This window comes from Podospora pseudopauciseta (genome assembly GCF_035222475.1).
Source record: "Podospora pseudopauciseta strain CBS 411.78 chromosome 5 map unlocalized CBS411.78m_5.2, whole genome shotgun sequence".
NCBI classification, from domain to species: domain Eukaryota; kingdom Fungi; phylum Ascomycota; class Sordariomycetes; order Sordariales; family Podosporaceae; genus Podospora; species Podospora pseudopauciseta.
In genome coordinates this window covers 760849-782130 of record NW_026946666.1, presented here as the reverse complement: position 1 = coordinate 782130, position 21282 = coordinate 760849, and the positions used below count along the sequence as shown (strand labels likewise).

Below are 21282 nucleotides of genomic sequence, written 5' to 3'. Positions count from 1 at the left end.
TCGAAAAGAGGCTCCACGTCTCTCCCCATTCATTTCCATCCATCCACCAACTCCATCAAAATCCAACCGTTTCTTCATCGACATTCAGCCTCCGATCTCGAGTCGAGTCGCCATCGGCGCGATGGATGACATCTGCGATGAATCCACTCAGCCATTCTCTACCTTAGGGTCAGTGACTTGATGGTACCGGTGTGACTTCGCCTAGGCCCTCGTGCCTGCGTGAATTACCGTTCCGTCTCTCCCCGACGCCGCACTCGACGTACGCATCGCACAAACCAAGAGCCATCATTATCGACTCCTTGGTAGGCCGTGGGGATAGAGAGATAGCTGGCCACGGCGCTCTTTGCCCTGTCTCCGTTTGTGCGATACCTACCGACATCTGCGTGGTCGCGCAAGAGCGGCGGCATCATCATCACCAACCACACATTTCGGTTCTTTTCTCCATTTTCCATCAATACCGGCGTCGTGCATCTATCGATCCACGACCGTTCCGTACCTCCTGGACGGCACGCTCAAAGCAAGCGTCCTGCGAGTCGAGAGCCATAAAATCTCTCCAAATCTTAATCATCAGGCAACGCCTGTTGAAAGGACTGGGGCTCGAGATAGGCCGCAAGACGGTTGGAGTCAGCTGACCATGGCGCTCTTTGCTGTCTTGCTTCCGTTCGTGGGAGCCCTGCCAACAATTGTGTCGTCTAGCAAGGGCGGCGGTATCTCTTCTTTTTTTGTCCTCTGTCGTGATATTGTTACTGGACCATGGTGTCTAACCGTGCTTACGGGGCTTGTAGCTCGAGGGAGGTAGGTGAAATTGACGGTGACAAGCTTGATGACACCTTGAACGACAGAGTTGATAATCGCGACGGTCCCGATTTTTACGCCATGGACGATTCGAGCGACGATGAAAGACATTGCAAAATAGATTTGAAGGATCGAGCTGGCGTGGTGGAGTGGGAGGATGCGAACCGACACCTGCAACATACTCCCGATCTTCGTATGGATTTGCACGTTGATGCTTCCAACGACCGAGCCCTCTTTGCGCTTCACGGCTGTATATTTCTCAAAGGCGGCAAGCCCAACAAAGTCAACGTTTACATATTCGTCCACCCAGAAAACATACACTCCGTCGGGTACGATCACAGCACTGGTCCCTCTATACCGGCGATGCAGCGTGATCCTTCCAAGAACTTTATCAGCCTTCGCTTCAGCATGACGCAGGCGCCTGTCTTCGTGGTGCCAAAAAATCGTCCTCTGGTACCAAAGGCGCGATCCGAAGGTCTGCTGGATACCATAAAGGCCCTCGCATCTGCTCAAGACTTCACCGTCTACCTGAACATGCTGCAGCTGGTGCCCGAGGTTCGGTATCAGCTCTCGTTGCTGCCGTCTGTCTTTTTGTTCAATGACTTGCAGACCGATGAGAGATGGGCAGCCATTGGTAGGCTGTATCATGGTGCAGGCGGTCAGGTTGTTAACCTTGGCAATGCTGTCGCTGCACCTCGGCCAACGCCTAGTTGCGACAATCTGGGCATGGAGACATTGGAAGACTTGTCACCGCCACCATATGTTGAGAAGGCTCCCTACCAAAACCCAACACAACTAGCTACCCCGCCAGGTATGTATTTTTATTTACTTCTTTCTTGGTGCATGCTAACCATTGGCTTGATAAGATCGAAAACGGCGGCGCACTAGCGAACCGTTGTCTTCCTCGAGAACCGACAAGCGGCTCTTACTCGACTTGGGCCAGGGTCGTGTGTTCAGGGAGAACAACGCCGAACTGGAAAGTCGTATCGAACGGCTTGAGAAGATGTTTCAGGACTCTACACCCGGCCAGGCAGTTCAGGGCTACACTGGGCTGGAAAGTCGCATCGAACGGCTCGAGATGATGATTCTGGAGCCTGCCGCCCGATCACCTTGCAGATACAACAGCGAGGAGGCAGAACATCTCATCAGTCATGTGAATGACCGTATCGATGACCAGTTCACAGGTGTTCACGTCGAACTGCAAGATAAAGTCATGGAGGACACTGAGCGCTTGGTGACTGAGAAAACCGAAGAGTCGCAGGAAGAGCTGCGGAAAGGCCTGCGGGAAACGTTGATGGAAGAGTTACGGGAGGAGCTCATGGACAAGTTACGAGTGGAGCTTCTGGGAACGATAAGAGAAGAGGTCAAGCGAGAGTTGATGGCGGAGATCAAGGTGGAATTGTTCAGAGACATGGCCCAGGCTATGATGGGCGTGGCCTGCGGTACCAGCAGCGAGAAGGCGAAGATGGTTCTGAATAGTATATAGTGTCAACATAGAGCAAAAGTCAGTGGTTCTAACTCAATAAGCTAAGATTACCGGCCTCCCACCTGTGAATGTTTACCGATTTTTTATGAATAATGTCAACCAGTGCTCTTGCAATACATCTAAAGATCTCTTCAACATTCTGAAAACAGCAATATTCATAGCCGTCAGAGTCTAGATGGGAATCCAAAAAGACTTGAAGGTGGATGTTTACTTATTACATGCCTACACACGCTACAGTCTTCACCAAGTAGGTTCAAGATGAGTCCGTTTACAGATAACGCCCCAACAAGGTCCCTCGGCCATTGCCTCAAGATGGACCTACACTCAACGGGAGATGCTAAGTCGGTTCTGGAAAATAGCCGATATGTCCATCAGACAAGGAAAAAAACAAAGGAAAAAAAAAAAGGAACAGCTACCATGTCTATTTGGGAGAAGTCGCAAAGTATACGGCGGAAGTGTTAAGATTCTTGTGATGCTGATCGCTTTGTTTACCGTGTGGAGGAGGGGTCAGGAGATGGTCAATGAGGGTTCTGAAATTTTTGGGGTTTTCCTTCCGTCAAACACAGGACACTAAACACACTCCCTCCTCCAGTACCTACGTCGGGAACAGTAAGCGCAGTTGAGTGATAAACCTGCAGATCAAGCAGACATGCGAGATTTCAATAAAGATTTCCTGCAAGATAAGCCCAAGGGCCTGGACCGATCTTTCGCCGCCGTCCACTTTGGGAAGTCCGGACTCAGACGCTGCGGCAACGTGCTGCTTGATAATAATTTCTTCCCCAATCGGCAACAGGTCAACATATGATGGATTGTTGTGTGAGATCCTCTCAAAGTCGTATTTCACTATGTGATTGTCCTTTGTCTGGCCTGTTGAGCTGTTTGAACCACACCATACTTTACCAGTTCAACAAGGCATATACTGTGTATCAGCTGTCAATCAAGGCTTGTGGCTGGGGGACACGACGGTTGCATAACAATCGAGTGTGTTCCTCGGCCAGGTAAGGGTAATCAACACCTCATTCAACTCAACTGCTGCCACCACCACTTCGTTCACTGCTGTTACCCACCATCAAGACGATTTGCACCACTCCAATGCTCAATCATCTTGCCGAGTTGACCTACAGGCAAATAACCATTCTTATTGTCACCCACATGATTGTTCGTCTGCAAATGGCGCATCGCCCACAGCCTAGGAATGTCCATGGCAAGCGGAATGTCGTGCACCTCCCCATCCTCGACATCATGCCTGGGAGTGGAAACATTGATATGCTGGAAACACTCGCGAGCTTTCAACGGGACATCCTTCCCTAGCCGCCAGGCAAGTGCCCCGATTGCCTGCAGCAGGCGACCAAAGAATGGGTATATTTGAGCGCAAACACTCAACCTGACACAACCGTTTATGAAGAGCTCATGGGTGTCGGACCTGGTGTCTTCAGGGTCGAGTAAGGGGATGAGGGGGACTAGTGAATAGTACAAGGCGAAACCGATGGGATAATGTGGCCTGTTCTGAGACCACTGCAGTAGGGCATCGACTGTCTCTGATATAAATCGAGCATGTTGTATGAACAAATCTTTCACCGTCGTTGTGACAGTGCTCTCATCGGGAAGGGTGAGCTCAGCGGGAAGGGGATGGAGGACTGAGAGAGCGACTTCGCTTTGTTGTAGGCTGGAGTGATAAGTAGGTTAGCAAGCGTCTCAATGTGACGACAGTGGTGGATTTAGGAAAGAGATATATGGTATAGGCCGAGACACCCGAGCCCAGTTCTAATCACCTGACGTAGCAGCTCGACAACGACGAGTTAGTCTCTGCCTGAAGCTGATTTGAAAACAAATCACACAGCACCCTCCACCGCAAAAGGATGGATTGCCGTATCCCAATATCCTCCCCACTACCCACACCAGTGTTTTGTTCAGCCTCATGCATGGCAATGGTATATTGGATTTCGGCGAGGCTGCACAAGGCGTCCGTCAATCTTTCATTCACGTCGCCGTCAGCATCCGCCATCGCTGCATTGCGAGCATCGTCAGCACAAAGTGATGTCTGGATGGGGGTATCCAATTCGAAAAGTCTAGGTACCATCGGCGGTCGTACTAGAGGGGGTCGGTTGTAAAGCAAAAAGGTTCGACTAAAGAGAGACTATACGTCAGCATATGCTCAAGCCATCCGTTCTGTGCGGGACATACCATAAGCAATGCACATAACAACTTACCTCTCCGCCACGAAAATCCCCCATAGAGCTTTCGACAACACACGCCGTTCGAGAGCCTGATCTGGAACATCGTCGCGCAAATATTTTATTCTTGACTCCAAATCTAGGTATTCCAACATGTCAAGGCTCGTCCGCCGAAAGTGTAAGCCGGCACGGTCCCTGCCCAGCAAGGTTGATATCAGGTATAAAAGGTATAAAGCGAGAACCGTAGGCAGAGAGGGTCGGCCATGTTCTCGCTCGAGGATGGATTTCGCTTGGCTCAGGAAGAGCTCGACAAGACCGGTGCTCGAGGTCAACTCAAAACAAGGCATGGCGCAGACGGCATTGGCAAGAAGAGGTGAACACAGTTTGGACGTTGTCAGATTCTTGGCTTGCATGTCGGAGACGAAGACATCTCTGTCAATAGCCGGGAACAGCTGGGAGCCAGGCGAGAAGAAGCGCGCCACCAGCCTCGAAACAACAGCATCGTTGACCAGCGTTGTCCACGGTCGAGCTGGGACGTGTATGTCGATGATTTCATTCGCGTCGGACGGAGAGGGGAGCTTGGCCGGGCTAGAAGAAACAAAAGGCAGCAGCTCGGCATCCCTCAAAGACTGACACACCTCGAATGGGTCGTTGAAAACGCGAAGGCGGGCAAAGATGTTTTCGGCTTCGCGCTGGGGCTTGTCACGGATCGAAGTCAGAAGATGTAACAGGTCGTCCCGCTCTTTCTTGTATCGCGCCTTCTCTCTTTTATCGGCCTGGGTCAGCGTCTCATTGACCTTGGTGGTATAGGTGCACTGGACGCCGTTGTTTAAGCACCGTCCACAGGTCGGCCGTCGGCTGTCGCACTTTGCTTTCTTCTCCCGGCAAAGCTCGCAGGCGGCTATGGAGGCCGATCGTCTCGGTGGCAGAGGGGTACCGGTGGGTGGCGTCTTCAAGCCGGCGCGTGATTCGGACGGTGGGGGCGCTGGAAGGAGAGGTCGCGGCGGTGGCTTGTCCATATTGTCGAGGCTTGAAGAGGACGACGGGACCTGTCATGAGAAGGATGCGTGAACGCGGATGGCCTGGCTGTCGGGCCTTTCCGTCGCTTGGGTTAGCTGCGCGATGGGGTGGCGAGGGTCTGTCACTTTGTGGGGCTTCAAGGCACGCAAGATATCAGACAGATACCTTGGGTACCGGTACGGGGAGTGGTCCGAAAGGAGGGCAGGGTCAGTCAGGAGTCGGTTGGCTGGAGGGCGCACAAGAAGAGAGTCCAGACTGGTCATGCTGTGCTAGAACAGAGCGGTATTTAGCCATGTTGGCAGAAGCTGGGCATCTGGAGTAGGTCGTAGTTCTAATGTATGGGGCAGAGAGAGCGGCACACGAGAGAGACTCGAGTCCAGGTTGGGATTTGCGAGCGTTTTGGGAAGGTTGTGGAGTCTTAGGTAGGCAGGGGTGCCGTTATCGACTCGTCCTTCAACGGGTAGCAGGACTAAGGTAGCGTAGTCTTGGAACCAAGAGACAAGGATTCGGCTTGGAGGGGTCCTGGGTGGTTCTACCTATATACCTACGTCCATTTAGGGGTCTTGCCGTCCCTTGCCTCCCCCAAACCCTTACCCAGCCGTGACATGCCCCGGGAGTTGGAACGACCGGGCCCGAGACAAGCTCAAAAGAAGCATGTGCTCCCATAAATGAAATAATTGTGACAAGTTGTCACAGTCCTTGAACGCTTCATCAGACCACACGTCCGCAGACTCCAGCATTTCCAATCATTATTAGCCCGAACCCCCTCAACCTAAGAAGCAGGTACCGGGCAACATGGTCCGGTCCGTCCCAAGAAATATCCAAGTGCCGTCCCAGCCTGGCGTTTCCCTCGGGTCACATAAGCTTTGAGCATGTTGCTTGGCACATCGGAGGGCTGTCCGGGGCCGCGACTGAACGCTCTAGAACCATTAGATGCATGAAGCAGCAAACTTTTTTTTCCCAATCACAACTCACGGCGGTCGCTCCGACCCGCGACTGGAAAATTTCATGATATCCGCTCAAGGTGGCACTGCTTCGATCACGGAGCTTTCTTCGGCCTATCCTCTGTTCGCCAGCGGAAATTACTTCGATGTAAGGTACTTCTGTTGGTGTTCTGGACATTGGCCGCCGCACCAACATGGGGAGGCTTCTTCCTACTTCAGTTGACAGGAACAACAAATAACTAAGCTTTCGCCCCCCAAGTTAACACGTCTGACCCATCACTAGGTAGGTTCTCATGACTTTGCCAAAAGATAGGAACGGAACAGATCCTCCTAATGACCGGACGACTTGTCTGAACCATGACAGACCGGAACTTTTCTTACGAGCCATATCCCTCGAAAGTTTAGACATCTGCAATCATCAGTGGTGACGCAGCACTGGTAAATAAGGTACCAAGGCAGTAATGCATTGGACACCCAGACACGAGGGGTTGTTCGGACTTGGAGCTTAGGGGTAATGTACATGCAAGGTCGCAGGCGGGCGGAAGCAAGCAGGTGAACGAAGATAGGCGGTCTCGGTTTCAGGGTGCTATCATATTTGGGGGTATTTCGAGATCATAATAACCGTCAGACTTGAGAAGCTAATCCACCAATACCAGTTACATGCTATACGATGCTCATCGTGTCCTCCACGTTATCCCTCCGAAAAACATGCAAACTTCCTTCAACTCCGCACCTAATGCAATCCGGTCTTGGAGTCACCTGCGGGCGGCCTGGTCCCTTGACCCTCCACATATGCAGGAGGGAGGTCCTCTGGCTGCTGCTGGGTCCCACTCGGAGCAAACTCCGAATAGGACGGCGGTGGTGGACTGGTGGGGGACGCAAGCTTCGCCTCTGCAGCGGCCTCGGCAGCCTTAGCATTTACCGCCGGCGTTGTGGGTCTCGGGGCGGTTGCCGAGCTGGAGGAGCCTCCGACATCAAGACCCCTGACACCGGCAGTGACATCGGCAACACCAGACGTGGTCGCTGCAGCGGGAGGCGGCACACCAGCCCCAGGCGCAAAGTTGGGCGTTACTGGGCTGGAACCGCTGTGTCCACGCCACCCGGAGGCACCGCTCAACACCTCAAAGAGTGTCTTGGCTGCAGCAGGTGGTTCTACCTTGCCATCCAGAATCTCCTGTACAGTGACCGGCCGGCCGTAGAATTTGGCATTGGCGGTATCGCGGGACAGAATCACAGTACCGCTGATTTGAACGCCAGCATACACACCGTGTGACTTGACATAACTGTAGACCGGTTTCCCAATGGCCTCACGTAAGGCACTGGGCTTGCGTCCCTTTGTGGGATCTTCCAGGGGGTCAGTCAGCTCACCAGGGGAAAGCGGCGCCGTTTGGAAGTGGGTGTTATCGGCAGAGAGCGGTGGAGACGTGGCCGTTGGAGGGTGTTGTGGCGAGGTCTTCTCCTTCTCTTTGCCCTTCTGGTTCGCCGGAACGCCCCAGTCAAGAGAACCACCAGCGCCAAAAGGACCGGCAGTAACCGCGAGATCGGACCCGAGGCTCATGCGAGTCTTTGTGAAGAGGTCAAGAGCTTCCTTGGTGTTGATGACAACGACACAGTCGTAAATCTCTGCGCCGATAACGAAGCCACCTCCCACGCCCCCAACCTTGATGCCGCTGGGTGGAGACCAGCTGCCATCAGGCTTGCGGGCGATCAGGATGCCACTACCGCCCGAGACGGTTCCCTGGAAACCCGCACGGAAGGCCGTGAAGATAGCCAGGCCCTGGGCTTTCGCAATGACCTTGGAAGGTATCGTGAGAAGTACCTTGGGTTTCTTTGTCTTGGAAGAATCTGTGTGTTTGCCATCGGTAGCCGAGGCCTCGGTGTCCGTCGCAGCTGGTGCGGGTGTGGGTGCTGGCGTTGAAGAAGGTTGCTGCGCTGCGTCGACATAGATGCCGTCCTCTGGAACATTAATGTTAGCGGCTGACATGGAGGCGCAACCATGGAGCTGTACTTACTGCAGAATGCCCTCAAAATCCTGGCAGCTTTTTCACATTCCTTGTCCAGAGACTCGGCAATGAAGCCTTCAGCGCCCGTCTTGCGGGCCATCGCGTTGACTGCCGGGCCAACATGGGTCGTCAAGCTTTCTGAGGCCTTTTGGTAGTACTCCTTGAAGGAGAATTTGGACTTCTTCTTGGTTTCGCCATCGTGGTGACCATCTCCAGACGGCGGGAACTGGGGCGGGTGCTCGGATGTCGGCGTCGCGTTGTAGATGTCGTCGTCGGCACCGCCTGTGGGCGGCGCAAACTGAGGATGCCTCGGGTTGTAATCTGGGATAGGGGTCTCGTCAGGATGCTTTGGCACCTGTGTCTGTGTGGTCTGGATGGGCGGGGGGCCGGGAGGCGGGGGCGGAAACGACTGCTTGTCTGCAGGCTCCAGCGGCGGCTTCTGGTCGGATGAGCTCATGATGATGATTCGGTATTTCTGACTTGGAGGAGACTTGGAAGATGGTCGCAGTGTAAACCAATCTGGGTTGGGCGGGAGATTGGCAGATTAGCGGCTGTGTCAACTCCTACTGGTGGGTCAATTGTCGGAATGTCCAAGAACGTGGAAGTTCCAAGAAGCGGGGTGGTTTGCTTGTGTGCTTGCTACCTTATACTCCAACGTCTGAGATGCTGAGATGGTTCCAAGCGCTGTTGCCAGGCGGAGGGAACACGAAGCTTGTGGCTTTGTATCAGAAGGTCGACCTCGATGTCCTTCTGTTTGCATCTATCTACAGTATCGTGATTGCACAGCACGTGGGAGTGCTACGGCACTGATGTCATAATTGAGGCTGAGCTGTGGCGTCCGTTGCCATCACCCTTGCACGCGTGGCAGGCCGCGAATGCATGTAGACAGCCAAAAATTCTCCGATTGGCTGCTGTGGCTCAATCTGGGCTCCCTCAACAATTCCCATCTATTCAGTATCTCGGACTATAGGCATCTACAGATTTCCCGACTCCGCTCTGACTCCTACTCGTTTCTAGGCTGTGTCTTGTTTTGGCCAGCAAGCCACTCATCGATATTGACCTTGTTCTTCAACAACTCGGGCAAGCTTAACACACTCAAGCTCAGCTCATCAGGCCCGCCGTCGAAGATGGCCGCGCCGAGAACCATCAGGTGCTCCGGATACTTGTTGAACACATGCAACGCCCTGGAGTAGGCACTGGGTTGGCTGCAAGGGTGCATCTCCCACTTGTCGGGATCACCACCAAACTGGTTCGAATATAGCTCATCCCGATCCGCGTCACTCACGATGATGGTGCCGTTGCCGCCGGGGTAAGGCGACCAGACCACATAAGGCGACGCGTTCGGCGCGACCTTGCCTTCGATGACAATCGGAATCCCAGGCGCCTCGTCGAACTTGGTTGGGTCCGGTGCAAGACGGTAGTAGACGGGATAGTTGACGCCGTGGGATGAAGAGTTGCCAACCGGGAACTCATACACTAGAATCCACTGTTTCAAGGGCGCGATGTAGGCGACGACAGTCATGCCGGGCCGGGCCAGATACTCGTCATACGCAACGTCATTCACCACAGGACCCCATGTCTTCAGATCAGTTGATCGCTGGTGAGCCAGCTTTTGGCCGTGAAGAGGGTCGCGCTGGTCCGAGTAGTATACGATCAGCTCGTCGTTGTGGACCAAGAGGAAGGGCTCCCAGATAGGGTCAGCACCGTTTGTGGTGTTCGGCCTGCCGCCAGCAGCGACATTTGACACAAAGGACCTTGCGAATGGTGATGTCAGCATTGGTCCCCACGTTGACGACAAACACAGGACCAGAAAACCTACCAGGACCGAGCCTTGTCTGTCGACGCATACAAGTCGATACGGGTGCCGTTGGCGCTCCAGCTGTTTCCTGACGCCAGAATAGTGCCAGCCTCGAAGCCAGCCAAAGGAGCCGTCAGTTCAAGCAATGCTGGCTGAGCAGACATCCCCCAGCCATTGACTTGGTCAGTGATGTTGGAGACCCATTCCCAGTTCACGCCGCCATCCTTGCTCTCGAACACGGGGAAGGCTGCAGAGGGGGTGAAGAAGTTGGACCCGAGAACTGTGCTAGTAACCAGGAGAGTTCCATCCTCTAGTTCGATATGTCGCGGGTACGAAGCCCTGTGGCCCTCGGGGGGGTCGTAGATGATCCGTTGACCGAAGGTGGTGAATGGTGCCGGGTCTGTCTCTGACCCTTGGGCCAACGCCGAGGCTGCCAGAGCCCCAACAGTCAGAACACACGAGAGAAGGCTTGGAAGCATGGCTGCGGGTAACAGAGCTCGGTTTTCGGTGGACCCTGAGCTTCCATTGCGTAGATGGTGCTGGCGTTTATTTGTTCACGCTCGTCTTCAACATGTTGCTGTCGATGAATTATCCAGCGGACCTCCGGCAATACCATCCATTCTTCCGGTCCTACAAACCCCTCTTCTTGTTGCCACCGTTGATGACGGGCAGCCAGGTAGCAAGCGCTCCACTTGGGTTGTGTGGGAAGAAGTAGCAGGAGCTCGCCGGATGAATATTGATTGCCACTTTTTATCCATCTCCACGTATCGGCATACATAAGCACACACCGGCGTCTAGGCTACGCGCACCAACAAGGCAGACTTCCTTTCTATGAGCCCAGGAACCTGGGTAAAAATTAACGGTGTCTCGTTCTCGTCAATCAAGATCGTCGAGGTTGCATCCCGACTATGTTACCCCGAGATAGACGCGCTCCAATGAAGCGCCGGCGCTTGAGACCCAGCCGTCCCCGAAGCACCGGGACAGGAACCCGGACGATGGCACTGCAGAGTAGTGGGGAGCGGGTATTATAGTGGTTAATATCTCAAGTTACCAGAGATCGTCAACTTCCCGATCTTCATGTCGGTTCATGTCGGTGTGGTGTTATTCCATGTTGGACTGTCACCATGGTCTTTATATTGAGGTGATGATGCTGTGCATTCCCCTCTCGACGCAATCTGGCACTTCGTTCATGTTGCAGCCATGAAGTCGTCCGTTTTCTGGGGTGCAAGCCTCACGTCGGCTGTTGTCCGGGCCATTGACCTCCCCTTCCAGTTTTATCCCAACTGTGTCGGTGACCTCCTTTCTACGAACCAAGTCTGCAACACCACTCTTTCACCTCCTGAAAGAGCTACCGCCCTCGTTGCCGCCCTGACCCCGGAGGAGAAACTTCAAAACATCGTTAGCAAGTCATTGGGGGCACCTCGGATCGGGCTTCCTGCTTACAACTGGTGGAGCGAGGCTCTTCATGGCGTGGCCTACGCACCTGGCACTCAGTTCTGGCAGGGCGATGGCCCCTTCAACTCTTCCACCTCCTTCCCCATGCCCCTGCTCATGGCGGCCACCTTCGACGATGAGCTGCTGGAGAAGATTGCCGAAGTCATCGGCATCGAAGGTCGAGCCTTTGGCAACGCTGGCTTCTCGGGCCTCGACTACTGGACACCCAATGTAAACCCCTTCAAAGACCCGCGCTGGGGTCGGGGATCGGAAACACCAGGGGAGGATGTCCTGTTGGTCAAGCGCTATGCTGCAGCCATGATCAAAGGCCTGGAGGGTCCCGTGCCGGAAAAAGAGCGAAGAGTGGTTGCAACCTGCAAACATTACGCAGCCAACGACTTTGAGGACTGGAACGGTGCTACCAGGCATAACTTCAATGCGAAGATTTCGTTGCAGGATATGGCCGAGTATTACTTCATGCCGTTCCAGCAATGTGTTCGGGACTCGAGAGTGGGCTCCATCATGTGTGCCTACAACGCGGTCAACGGCGTGCCGTCGTGTGCGAGCCCTTATCTGCTGCAGACAATCTTGAGGGAGCACTGGAACTGGACAGAGCATAACAATTACATTACTAGCGATTGCGAGGCTGTTTTGGATGTTTCTCTGAATCACAAATATGCGGCCACCAACGCGGAGGGCACGGCGATCTCGTTTGAAGCGGGCATGGATACAAGCTGCGAGTATGAGGGTTCCTCTGACATCCCGGGGGCGTGGTCCCAAGGCCTCCTGAAGGAATCCACCGTTGACCGCGCGCTTCTCCGATTATACGAAGGGATAGTCAGAGCAGGTTACTTTGACGGAAAGCAGTCTTTGTATTCCTCCCTCGGCTGGGCAGACGTCAACAAACCCTCCGCCCAGAAACTATCCCTCCAAGCTGCAGTCGATGGCACCGTCCTCCTCAAAAACGACGGGGCACTCCCGTTGTCTGACCTCCTCGACAAGAGCCGGCCCAAAAAAGTCGCCATGATCGGCTTCTGGTCCGATGCCAAAGACAAGCTTCGGGGAGGGTACTCCGGCACGGCAGCCTACCTCCACACCCCAGCCTACGCCGCCTCCCAGCTCGGCATCCCCTTTTCCACCGCCTCTGGTCCCATCCTCCACTCTGACCTCGCCTCCAACCAATCCTGGACTGACAACGCGATGGCCGCGGCAAAAGACGCGGATTACATCCTCTATTTCGGGGGGATCGACACCTCCGCGGCGGGTGAGACAAAAGATCGGTATGACCTCGACTGGCCAGGGGCTCAACTATCTCTCATCAACCTCTTGACCACTCTCAGCAAACCTCTGGTCGTCCTCCAAATGGGCGACCAACTAGACAACACACCTTTGCTATCCAACCCCAAAGTCAACGCCATCCTCTGGGCCAACTGGCCAGGCCAAGACGGCGGGACGGCAGTGATGGAGTTGGTCACGGGGCTAAAGTCCCCCGCGGGAAGGCTGCCAGTGACGCAGTATCCGAGCAACTTCACCGAGCTGGTCCCTATGACGGACATGGCGCTCCGGCCATCAGCGGGTAATAGCCAGCTTGGGAGGACGTACAGGTGGTACAAGACCCCTGTGCAGTCCTTCGGTTTCGGGCTGCACTACACGACCTTCTCTCCCAAGTTTGGCAAGAAGTTTCCGGCGGTTATTGATGTTGATGAGGTTCTGGAGGGGTGTGATGACAAGTATCTTGACACCTGCCCGCTGCCGGACTTGCCGGTCGTGGTGGAGAACAGGGGGAATCGAACGTCGGATTATGTCGCTTTGGCGTTTGTATCAGCGCCGGGGGTTGGACCGGGGCCGTGGCCGATCAAGACTTTGGGGGCGTTTACGAGGTTGAGGGGGGTAAAGGGTGGGGAGAAGAGGGAGGGGGGGCTGAAATGGAATTTGGGGAATTTGGCGAGACATGATGAGGAGGGGAATACGGTTGTTTATCCGGGGAAGTATGAGGTTTTGTTGGATGAGCCGACGAAGGCGAGGTTGAGGTTTGAGGTTGTGAGGGGTGGAAAGGGTAAAGGGAAGGTGAAAGGGAAGGGGAAGGCGGCGGAGAAGGGGGGTGTGGTGTTGGATCGGTGGCCCAAGCCTCCTAAGGGACAGGAGCCCCCTGCGATTGAGAGGGTGTGAGAATTCTAGGAAACTTCTTTTGGAACTGCCATGAAATGCTGGATTGATGCAGTCAGCTTATAAAGGTTGAATAGGGGTGAATGAAAAGAAGTATCAAAACTGCGCTTGTATTCCATCCTCATCTTTGATGCCAAAAGAATCTGACTTCAGATCTTGAAAAAAAAAAAAAAAAAAAAAAAACACTTCTTACTCACAAAAGGCATTAAACCCTCAAAAAAACGTCTTCCCGCCAAGCCCCTATTCAGGGGTAAGCCCTCCAAGCCCAGCTCCACAACCCATTGATATGAGCCGCAATTCTTCCGCTGTAACACAACGACACAAGCGGGTTTAGCTCAGTTGGGAGAGCGTCAGACTGAAGTCAACTTCAGGAAGTCAATCTGAAGGTCATGTGTTCGATCCACATAAACCGCACTTATCTTTTCTTTTTGGTGTTTTTTCTGCAGTATCTTTACTGCAGACATTTTTGAAATGTTTGGTGTCATGTCATTTTCCTTTTTTTTGTTCGATGATATGCTTTGCACAAGTCACAGAGTGGTTTTCCTGTGGAGGAACAATGTTGTGGAATGACTCCCGAGATAGAACGTGCAAGCATCTCAAGGGGAGCAGACAAAGTATTGAGATTATTCTTGATTCAAATTCTCATTCAAGTCATGCGCTAATTATTCATGGTATTACACCCTCCAGATAGCCTTTTTGATATCCAAATTCCCGCCTCCATAGTACCCGATGATGATGGTATCGCAAAAAGAAACAAACTAGCTAATAAAAATGGTATGTAAAACCCAAAAACACCGAAATATGATTTGATTTCCAACACCCGAGTTGCCCAACTTAAACCTGGCTCTCTCCATCGCTCCCAGAAGGAGTAACCTTCTCCTCGTGATGCTGCACCGACTTCTCGGCCTTCTCACCGCCAGCATAGGTGCTGTGGGGGACCCAGCGGGCAGAAGTACGGGGCGTGGTCTCGTTGAGCATCTGGTCGACCTGCTCGAGCGTGAGACCCTTGGTCTCGGGCACGAGGAGGAAGGCGTAGAGGAAGCAGCAGCAGCACAAGCTGCCCCAGATCCAGAAGACCTTGGCGCCGAGGTTACCCTTGTCCGAGTCGACCATGTAGGGGGTGATGACGGCGATGATGCAGTTCCCTATTTTTGGGGTCTGGTTAGCGCTGTGTCTATGGGGTATGGTAATGGGGAGGTAAGAGGGGAACACATACAGAGCCAGTTGGAAGCAGTGGAAAGAGCCACACCCTTGGCGCGCATGGGCAGAGGGAAGACCTCGCCAATGACAACCCAAGCGCCGGGGCCCCAGGTGGTGGCAAAGAAGAAGATGTAGATGCAGATGAAGGCAATCATGGCCTTGACGCAGTTGTCGTCGTCGGGCTTGACGGTGCCGATGATGGCGACAATGTACTGGCAGATAACCATGCCCAGGGCGCCCCAGATCAAAAGAGGTCTCCGGCCGACTCTCTCCATGCTCCAGAAGGAAATGGGAGTAGAGCAGACGTTGACGAGGGTGGTGATGAGGGAAATGAGGAAGGGGTTGGAGATTGTGCCGAGCTGCTGGAAGAAGGTGGTGCCGAAGTAAAAGACAAAGTTGCAGCCGGTCCACTGCTGCATCATCTGGAGGGAGGTGCCGAGGACAGTGCGGCGGAGGTTGCTGCTGCTGTTGAAGATGGAGCCCTGGAAGCAGACCATCCAGGCGGACCAGTAGCCGCCGACGGGCGCAATGCTAGTCTCGTACTCGTGGTTGGCAATGATCTCGGCAAGCTCATCACGGATGTACTCGGAATCAAGAGGCTGATCTCTCAGTCTGGCGAGAGTGACACGCGCCTTGTCGAGCTGGCCCTTGCGAACGAAGAATCTGGGCGACTCGGGAAGGAGAGCCAAACCGCCGGCGAGAATCAAAGCCCAAGCCATCTGAAGACCGATAGGGACACGGTAGCTGGCGCTGTCATCGCGGTCCTGGGTGCCATAATTGACGCAGCTGGCAAGAAGCAGACCGATGCAGATGCAGAACTGGTATCCGGAAACGATGGCGCCTCTAACCTTGCGAGGGGCGATTTCGCTCATGTAGAGAATGATGATGGCCGAGACGAAACCCACACCGAAACCGGCGATGAGTCTACCAGCGACGATCAAGCTGAGAGAGGCGGAGGCGGTTTGGAGGACCACACCGACGATAAAGACCATGCAACCCAAGATGACAGTGAACTTGCGACCAATCCAATCGGCCAGATCACCAGCGGCGAGCGAACCGAAGAAGGTACCAGCAGACAAGATAGAGGTGATGAGAGATTTCTTCCAGGCGGGGAGGACGAGAGCACCGGGGCCTTCGATGGTCTTGATGAAGAAGTCCATGCCCATCACACCGGCGATGTAACCAGAGTCGTAACCGAAGAAGATACCACCAAAGGCGGCGAAGACGCACATCAGGTACGCCTTCATGGTAACGGGGGCTTCCACCCTGAGGGTGTCAGCCCCAACGGGGGGAGCCGCGCCACCGGGCATGTTGACTGAGTTGAGGCGGTTGTGCTGGGGTTGAGATGGCAGGTGGAGGAGGGTGAGTGTTGGTGTTTTGGGGTCGGTTGTTGTCGTCGGTGATAGGGCGAGACCAGACGGGAGGTAAGGGAGGACTGAGACGAGGTATGAAGCAGGTGATAAATACTTCAAATAATTCCGAACCCTTGGCAGCGGGAATGTCTGAGTCTCAGCCTCTGTGTCGAATGATACAGGAATATGAGAAAGAGGAACACTTGGCGGTGATGGCTCCTGGGGAAGGGGATAATATACCTTTGCTCTCATGAGCTTCGACGAACCTTCGACCCCGACCCTACCCCGACTACCCCGACTACCCCGGTGAATCCCTCCACAACACCCCATGTTCTGTGAAGTCTTTTTGCTGTCCTCGTGGCCTGTGGCTTCGTCCCAGGCAGTTGAGCCTCTCCACTTGCCCCTGTGCATATCTGGGGTTGGACCTTGCCGCGGGGATGGTTTTTGCGGAGAGAAAAGCCAAAGTTCGGACGAACTCGGAAGGCCCGAGATAGCTCCAACGCTCTGGATCAGACATTGAGATGACGTTTGTGGGTGGGTTTTGTTTCTTCCTCTTGAAGCGGCCATATTCTCGGCCTATCCAGCCTGACACGGATCCAGATGTCGGGAGTGGCGAGGATGTTGAATTTCATCCCAGCTACCAAACCTCCAGGCCTTCATAGCACTGCTGATGTAAGGGTTCTACATACTACATGCCTTGAACTCAATTTGTTGTCGTTCAGATGTTCGATTTCAAATGTGTCTCTGTAATAGGATGCGTATATCGGCGGTTTCAGCGAGCCGTTGTGGTGTTTATCCGGTCTGGGAGAGACCGTTGAGAATGCCGGGATCACATGTCGACTTTGTTCCATGCTCTGGCCTAGCTCAGGGTTCCCACTGCCCACCCTGCTTCGGGAGTTCGTTGCAAAAAAGCCCAGGTTAATTTTCATTGGAAGGGTTCAACCTTCGTTGAAGATTCTGCCATTGATAATTCCACCGTGCCCTGTTCAGCATCACGTTCCCTGTATTTGGATTGCGTCTGGTCCTTTCTGTCAGCCAATTGAACATCACGAGATCAGATATTTTTGAGGCCAAATGCAGCAAAAAACTCAGCTGAGGTCGCTGGACGGCTGTGGTGATGATCAAGAGCGGTGTCGATTCGGTGATATTGTGGATGACCATGGGGGTGTGCGGTGGAGCTGGTATCCCCGACCATGACTCGGCTTTCGCGGAGATAGCCGAGCGCTGGTGCTCGACTCGTTCTTGGTTCATCCAATTCAGGCAAAAACAAAAGAAGCAGGCCTAATCCTGGAAGAGGGCAGGGACAGCATCAGATGCAGACTTTGGAGCCTCATCCTATCCTGGATGGCCATGGACGGCGCGAGTTGTTGCGCAATGCACGGTCGGCTCTTTCCCTCTGGGGTTGACGGATGGGCCAAGATTTCCCCGGACCCGGCCAGTCCAGATCTGATCACACATGGGGAATATGGTAATCAACATCTGGGGAAGTCTGGAGATCCAACGTTGAATCAACGTCGAGTCAACTTCAAGGTGGCTAATGTCAAAGTTCAAATGCCACAACACAGCTATATGCCGGCCACTCTGGATGGCAGTTCGTCTCAATTTTTCCTTTCACTTCCATTATGCGTTCATGTGATATCTTTTTTTGCTTTGATTTCCGGTGTTCCGAAACTGCAGGGTGTGATGATGTCGGCCAAATGTTGAATAGCTGTTCATGCTGGCGGCACGAAACATTCCTCGTCGTCAACACCAGCCCCCAAACATCGCCCAGCTCTCATGGGTATAAGGGTCAGGCGACGCCGAATTTGCCAAGAATCACAGGGCTGCATTATCACCGACCCTACTAGCCTTACCAGCCCTGCACCTGCTATTTTTCAACGGTCGGTCGTCAAAATTAGGTTGCTCAAGCATTGGCGCCTGTCATGGACTCTTGGGTGTTCGTCGATGGCGTGCATCACGACTCACGAGGCATCGGGGCCCGGTTCTTCAACGTCTTGGCTGCAAATTACCCGCGGCTATACGGGAAACGAACCGACCTCCAGTCAGGTAATTTTGACTTTTGATGCTAGCTAAAATTAAACAACACACGCTGTCTGTCATAAAGTTTGGCTACTCTCGCCTGGTGATTTTCTCAACCCTCAGTCGACATGTTCCTTGGCCACCAGATATCGTCCAGTCGCTGCCAAATAGAGAATAAAAACCATGATCCACCCCCTACCTAACCGGCCTTTACCGCCCATATACTCTTCTGATTTCTCCATCATGAATGCAGCCATCACGTCCAACAGTGATCTGATTTCGAATGTCCGAGAACTACGAGTCTTATCGCTACCGTCGCAACGAGAGATCGAGACGGCGACGCAGGTCGTGCAAGAGGTCTCCAGAGCGCCAGTATGTCTGCCCTGACCCAGAACAACCGCCAGCCAGTGGCCCTCCTCCCGCTTCTCGACCAGCCCAGCCACCTCAGCAGCCGCCCATTCTCCTTTCACATATTCATCCAGTCACTCTCGAAGAGAATATCCAAGGGGGAAAGGGCGTCTATGCCTCTGTCAGCGTGCTGGAACCCGTGATGCGGATTGAGCGATCTGGCACCTACAATTGTGGAGATCCCAGCGCAAGACCTGTCTATCGAATCATTGTCAGTTTCAAGCTGCAGTTCAACATCAATCGATCGACCGGAGAGTATGGCACTGCTTTGAGATTCAGATTGACCGAAATTTACTGACACAACTAGACTCCAACGGCACAACCGCATCTTCGACTCGGTCAACGTTCGCTATCTCTACCGTAGCGGCGAGCGCCATGACGTTCTGCCCAAGGGCGATGATGTTGTTTCGGACATCGCCATGCGCAATGAAAGCGGCGTATCAACCGACTTGACAGCCGGAGTCACCGCCACAGGTGTCGGACACCCCCTCCCAGCTTTCACGGCCCATGCTCAGCATGCCAGCAAGGTCACCTACGAGCGCAAGCTTCGGAGCTGGCGCAAGTCCCTCACCTACGAAACTTACCCCCAGCCTCGATCCGACTGTCGCGACTCCTACCGGCCAACTATAACCTCGCTGCTCGGCCTCCCGTTTGCCTGCCCAGTTCCAGAGCCATCCGAGTCCTCATTTCGCGTCTCATCTTCCCACGTCAGCGGCTGTTTCTGTCGAAGGCATCGCGAGTGCCGACACCGCAGTTCTCGGACATGGCCCTACAACCGAGCAGCCCACTGGTCAGGACAGACAGAAGCCCAATTACACTTGTGGACACCAGAGATTTACGAGAACATGACCTGTCCGGTCACCGTCAATCGGGAAGTCGACGCGGCTTTGATTGATAGTATCTTGAAAGTTAACAAGAAGGGCTGGAGAAATGAGGATGGACTTAGGGAACTCAGAAGATACCTTCACTTTGATTTCGATGTTGAAGTCCGCTTGAGAGAGATAGGTTGGGGCTTCATGGGAATGTTCCGATCGACATCACAGCCGCCTGAGATTAGAGCACGGAACGACTCTGGGAAACCGCTCTGCCCTGACAGGACCGAGTTTTGCGTCTCTTGCTGCACAAGCAAGATCGTCTGGCCCAAGTACGAGACAAGAGATTTGCAGAGTGAAGCTGAGGATCAGGTACGTCTCCTCTCTCTCTTCTAGACACCATGTTGGACATTGTGATGGTACCTCAGCTGAGGATACTGATCATGCCTAAAGATTGCAAAGTACGGCTTCATCCGGCGCCTCCAGTCCCCTCAAGAGTATCAAGCCTCCCTTGAAGCGGGCGGTGCACCGACAGTGAGCGCCGGTTCCAGCACTGCCGTTGGAGTCGGAGTAGGTATCGGAGCAGGTGTAGCACCACCTCCGCAACCTACACCCCAAGCTCAGCCCACGAGGCAGGTGGCACAGCCGCCGCCAACAAACTCTAGGGAAAGACCACCTCGCCCAGCTCCAGAAGAGGAAGACCCTTTTTCTTCCGTTCCCACTAGTAACAATGACCAGTCTAACTCGCCATCGTCCTACAGAAGAGTTATGTTCTCGCCTGACTACATGGACCCGAAGCGTATCTACCATCGCCGGCACGAGCAAGAAGACGAGGAGAAACAGGGAGAGGAATGCGGAGAGAGCCAAACCAGAGGGTATACGACGTGTACGAGTACGGAAGTGGCATTTTGCCGATCGAAGCTACGAGGGAGGAGAGGGAGGAGGAGATCGAGGTTGTCGAGCACGACTGGGGTGACGGAGAAGAGCAGAGACTCGGAGCCGAAGGAGCTGGATACACCTATGGATGTTGATACTCCGGAAAATGTCAAGGAGATCCGTATTGTCCTGGGCCGGGAGGACAGCAAGCGGACAGAGAGCACACGCCAGGTTGCCGGGCTGAGACCTGGATCCTCGAGAACCAGAGAAAGAATTTACAGGGAAACAATGTCAATTTCTGAGTGTAGTTCTAGCTTTTGTGTCGGAGGTTCAAGTGGTGTAGGTGGAGACGGCATTGAGTCAGCGGTAATGACAGAGAGCCGTGATCGGTTGCTGGCGAGCATTATGTCGGAGGCGGGTGGTCACGGGAGTTTCTTGTTCGCACTGAGCAATTATGATAGTTCGGACGACGAGGGATTGTCAGAATGGCTTACTGTTGATGCTAAAGTATGTGAATCTTAATCAGTTACGTTTGTTGATTGTTGTCGATGTCAACGCCTACATGTAAAGTGAAAAGGGTTAGGGTTCCCCTGATCTCCAGGTGCCAAGCCCATCTCACGGAGTTAAAATCAACCATCTCGATACATCCAAACAGACCACTCACGCGGTTACGCCGGCAGCGGGCGTCCAATCGATGATGGCTCTTCTCAGCTCTGACGCACGAGAGCATTTCCAAGGTTTGATAATCAGGGTAATATCTTTTGTTTCACAGCGCCAGTGACGCACCCGCTTCCA

At 53.7% G+C, this 21282-nt stretch overlaps 7 protein-coding genes and 1 non-coding gene across 8 annotated transcripts; 3 read left to right on the top strand and 5 right to left on the bottom strand.

The window, feature by feature from the left end:
• Window positions 1-13: 13 nt before the first annotated feature.
• Window positions 14-2429, top strand: QC763_500925 (uncharacterized protein). The gene is made up of 3 exons (XM_062912695.1): window positions 14-168; window positions 307-1606; window positions 1662-2429. The coding sequence occupies exons 2-3, from the start codon at window positions 754-756 to the stop codon at window positions 2279-2281; spliced, it is 1473 nt and encodes a 490-aa protein (XP_062763967.1). The 5' UTR covers window positions 14-168; window positions 307-753; the 3' UTR covers window positions 2282-2429.
• Window positions 2430-3769: 1340 nt separating this feature from the next.
• On the bottom strand, window positions 3770-5999 carry QC763_500930 (uncharacterized protein). Its single transcript, XM_062912696.1, has 2 exons — window positions 4492-5999; window positions 3770-4407 (listed from the first exon to the last, which is right to left on the bottom strand). Exons 1-2 carry the CDS (start codon window positions 5472-5474, stop codon window positions 4050-4052), a joined length of 1341 nt encoding a protein of 446 aa, XP_062763966.1. The 5' UTR covers window positions 5475-5999; the 3' UTR covers window positions 3770-4049.
• Window positions 6000-6900: 901 nt separating this feature from the next.
• Window positions 6901-8879, bottom strand: QC763_500940 (uncharacterized protein; the record flags this gene model as incomplete). The annotated part of the gene is made up of 2 exons (XM_062912697.1): window positions 6901-8375; window positions 8432-8879. 2 exons carry the CDS (start codon window positions 8877-8879, stop codon window positions 7153-7155), a joined length of 1671 nt encoding a protein of 556 aa, XP_062763965.1. The 3' UTR covers window positions 6901-7152.
• A 546-nt stretch (window positions 8880-9425) lies between these two features.
• QC763_500950 (uncharacterized protein) lies at window positions 9426-10806 on the bottom strand (the record flags this gene model as incomplete). Its single annotated transcript, XM_062912698.1, has 2 exons — window positions 10242-10806; window positions 9426-10176 (listed from the first exon to the last, which is right to left on the bottom strand). Exons 1-2 carry the CDS (start codon window positions 10697-10699, stop codon window positions 9426-9428), a joined length of 1209 nt encoding a protein of 402 aa, XP_062763964.1. The 5' UTR covers window positions 10700-10806.
• A 614-nt stretch (window positions 10807-11420) lies between these two features.
• On the top strand, window positions 11421-13823 carry QC763_500960 (uncharacterized protein; the record flags this gene model as incomplete). Its single annotated transcript, XM_062912699.1, has 1 exon — window positions 11421-13823. One exon carries the CDS (start codon window positions 11421-11423, stop codon window positions 13821-13823), a length of 2403 nt encoding a protein of 800 aa, XP_062763963.1.
• A 321-nt stretch (window positions 13824-14144) lies between these two features.
• QC763_0081320 lies at window positions 14145-14234 on the bottom strand. Its single transcript has one exon. It is a non-coding gene; the product is annotated as a tRNA-Phe (tRNA).
• Window positions 14235-14965: 731 nt separating this feature from the next.
• Window positions 14966-16939, bottom strand: QC763_0081310 (uncharacterized protein; the record flags this gene model as incomplete). The annotated part of the gene is made up of 1 exon (XM_062906111.1): window positions 14966-16939. One exon carries the CDS (start codon window positions 16937-16939, stop codon window positions 14966-14968), a length of 1974 nt encoding a protein of 657 aa, XP_062763962.1.
• A 1430-nt stretch (window positions 16940-18369) lies between these two features.
• On the top strand, window positions 18370-21036 carry QC763_500975 (uncharacterized protein). The gene is made up of 3 exons (XM_062912700.1): window positions 18370-19054; window positions 19107-19983; window positions 20065-21036. Exons 1-3 carry the CDS (start codon window positions 18675-18677, stop codon window positions 21007-21009), a joined length of 2202 nt encoding a protein of 733 aa, XP_062763961.1. The 5' UTR covers window positions 18370-18674; the 3' UTR covers window positions 21010-21036.
• Window positions 21037-21282: the final 246 nt, after the last annotated feature.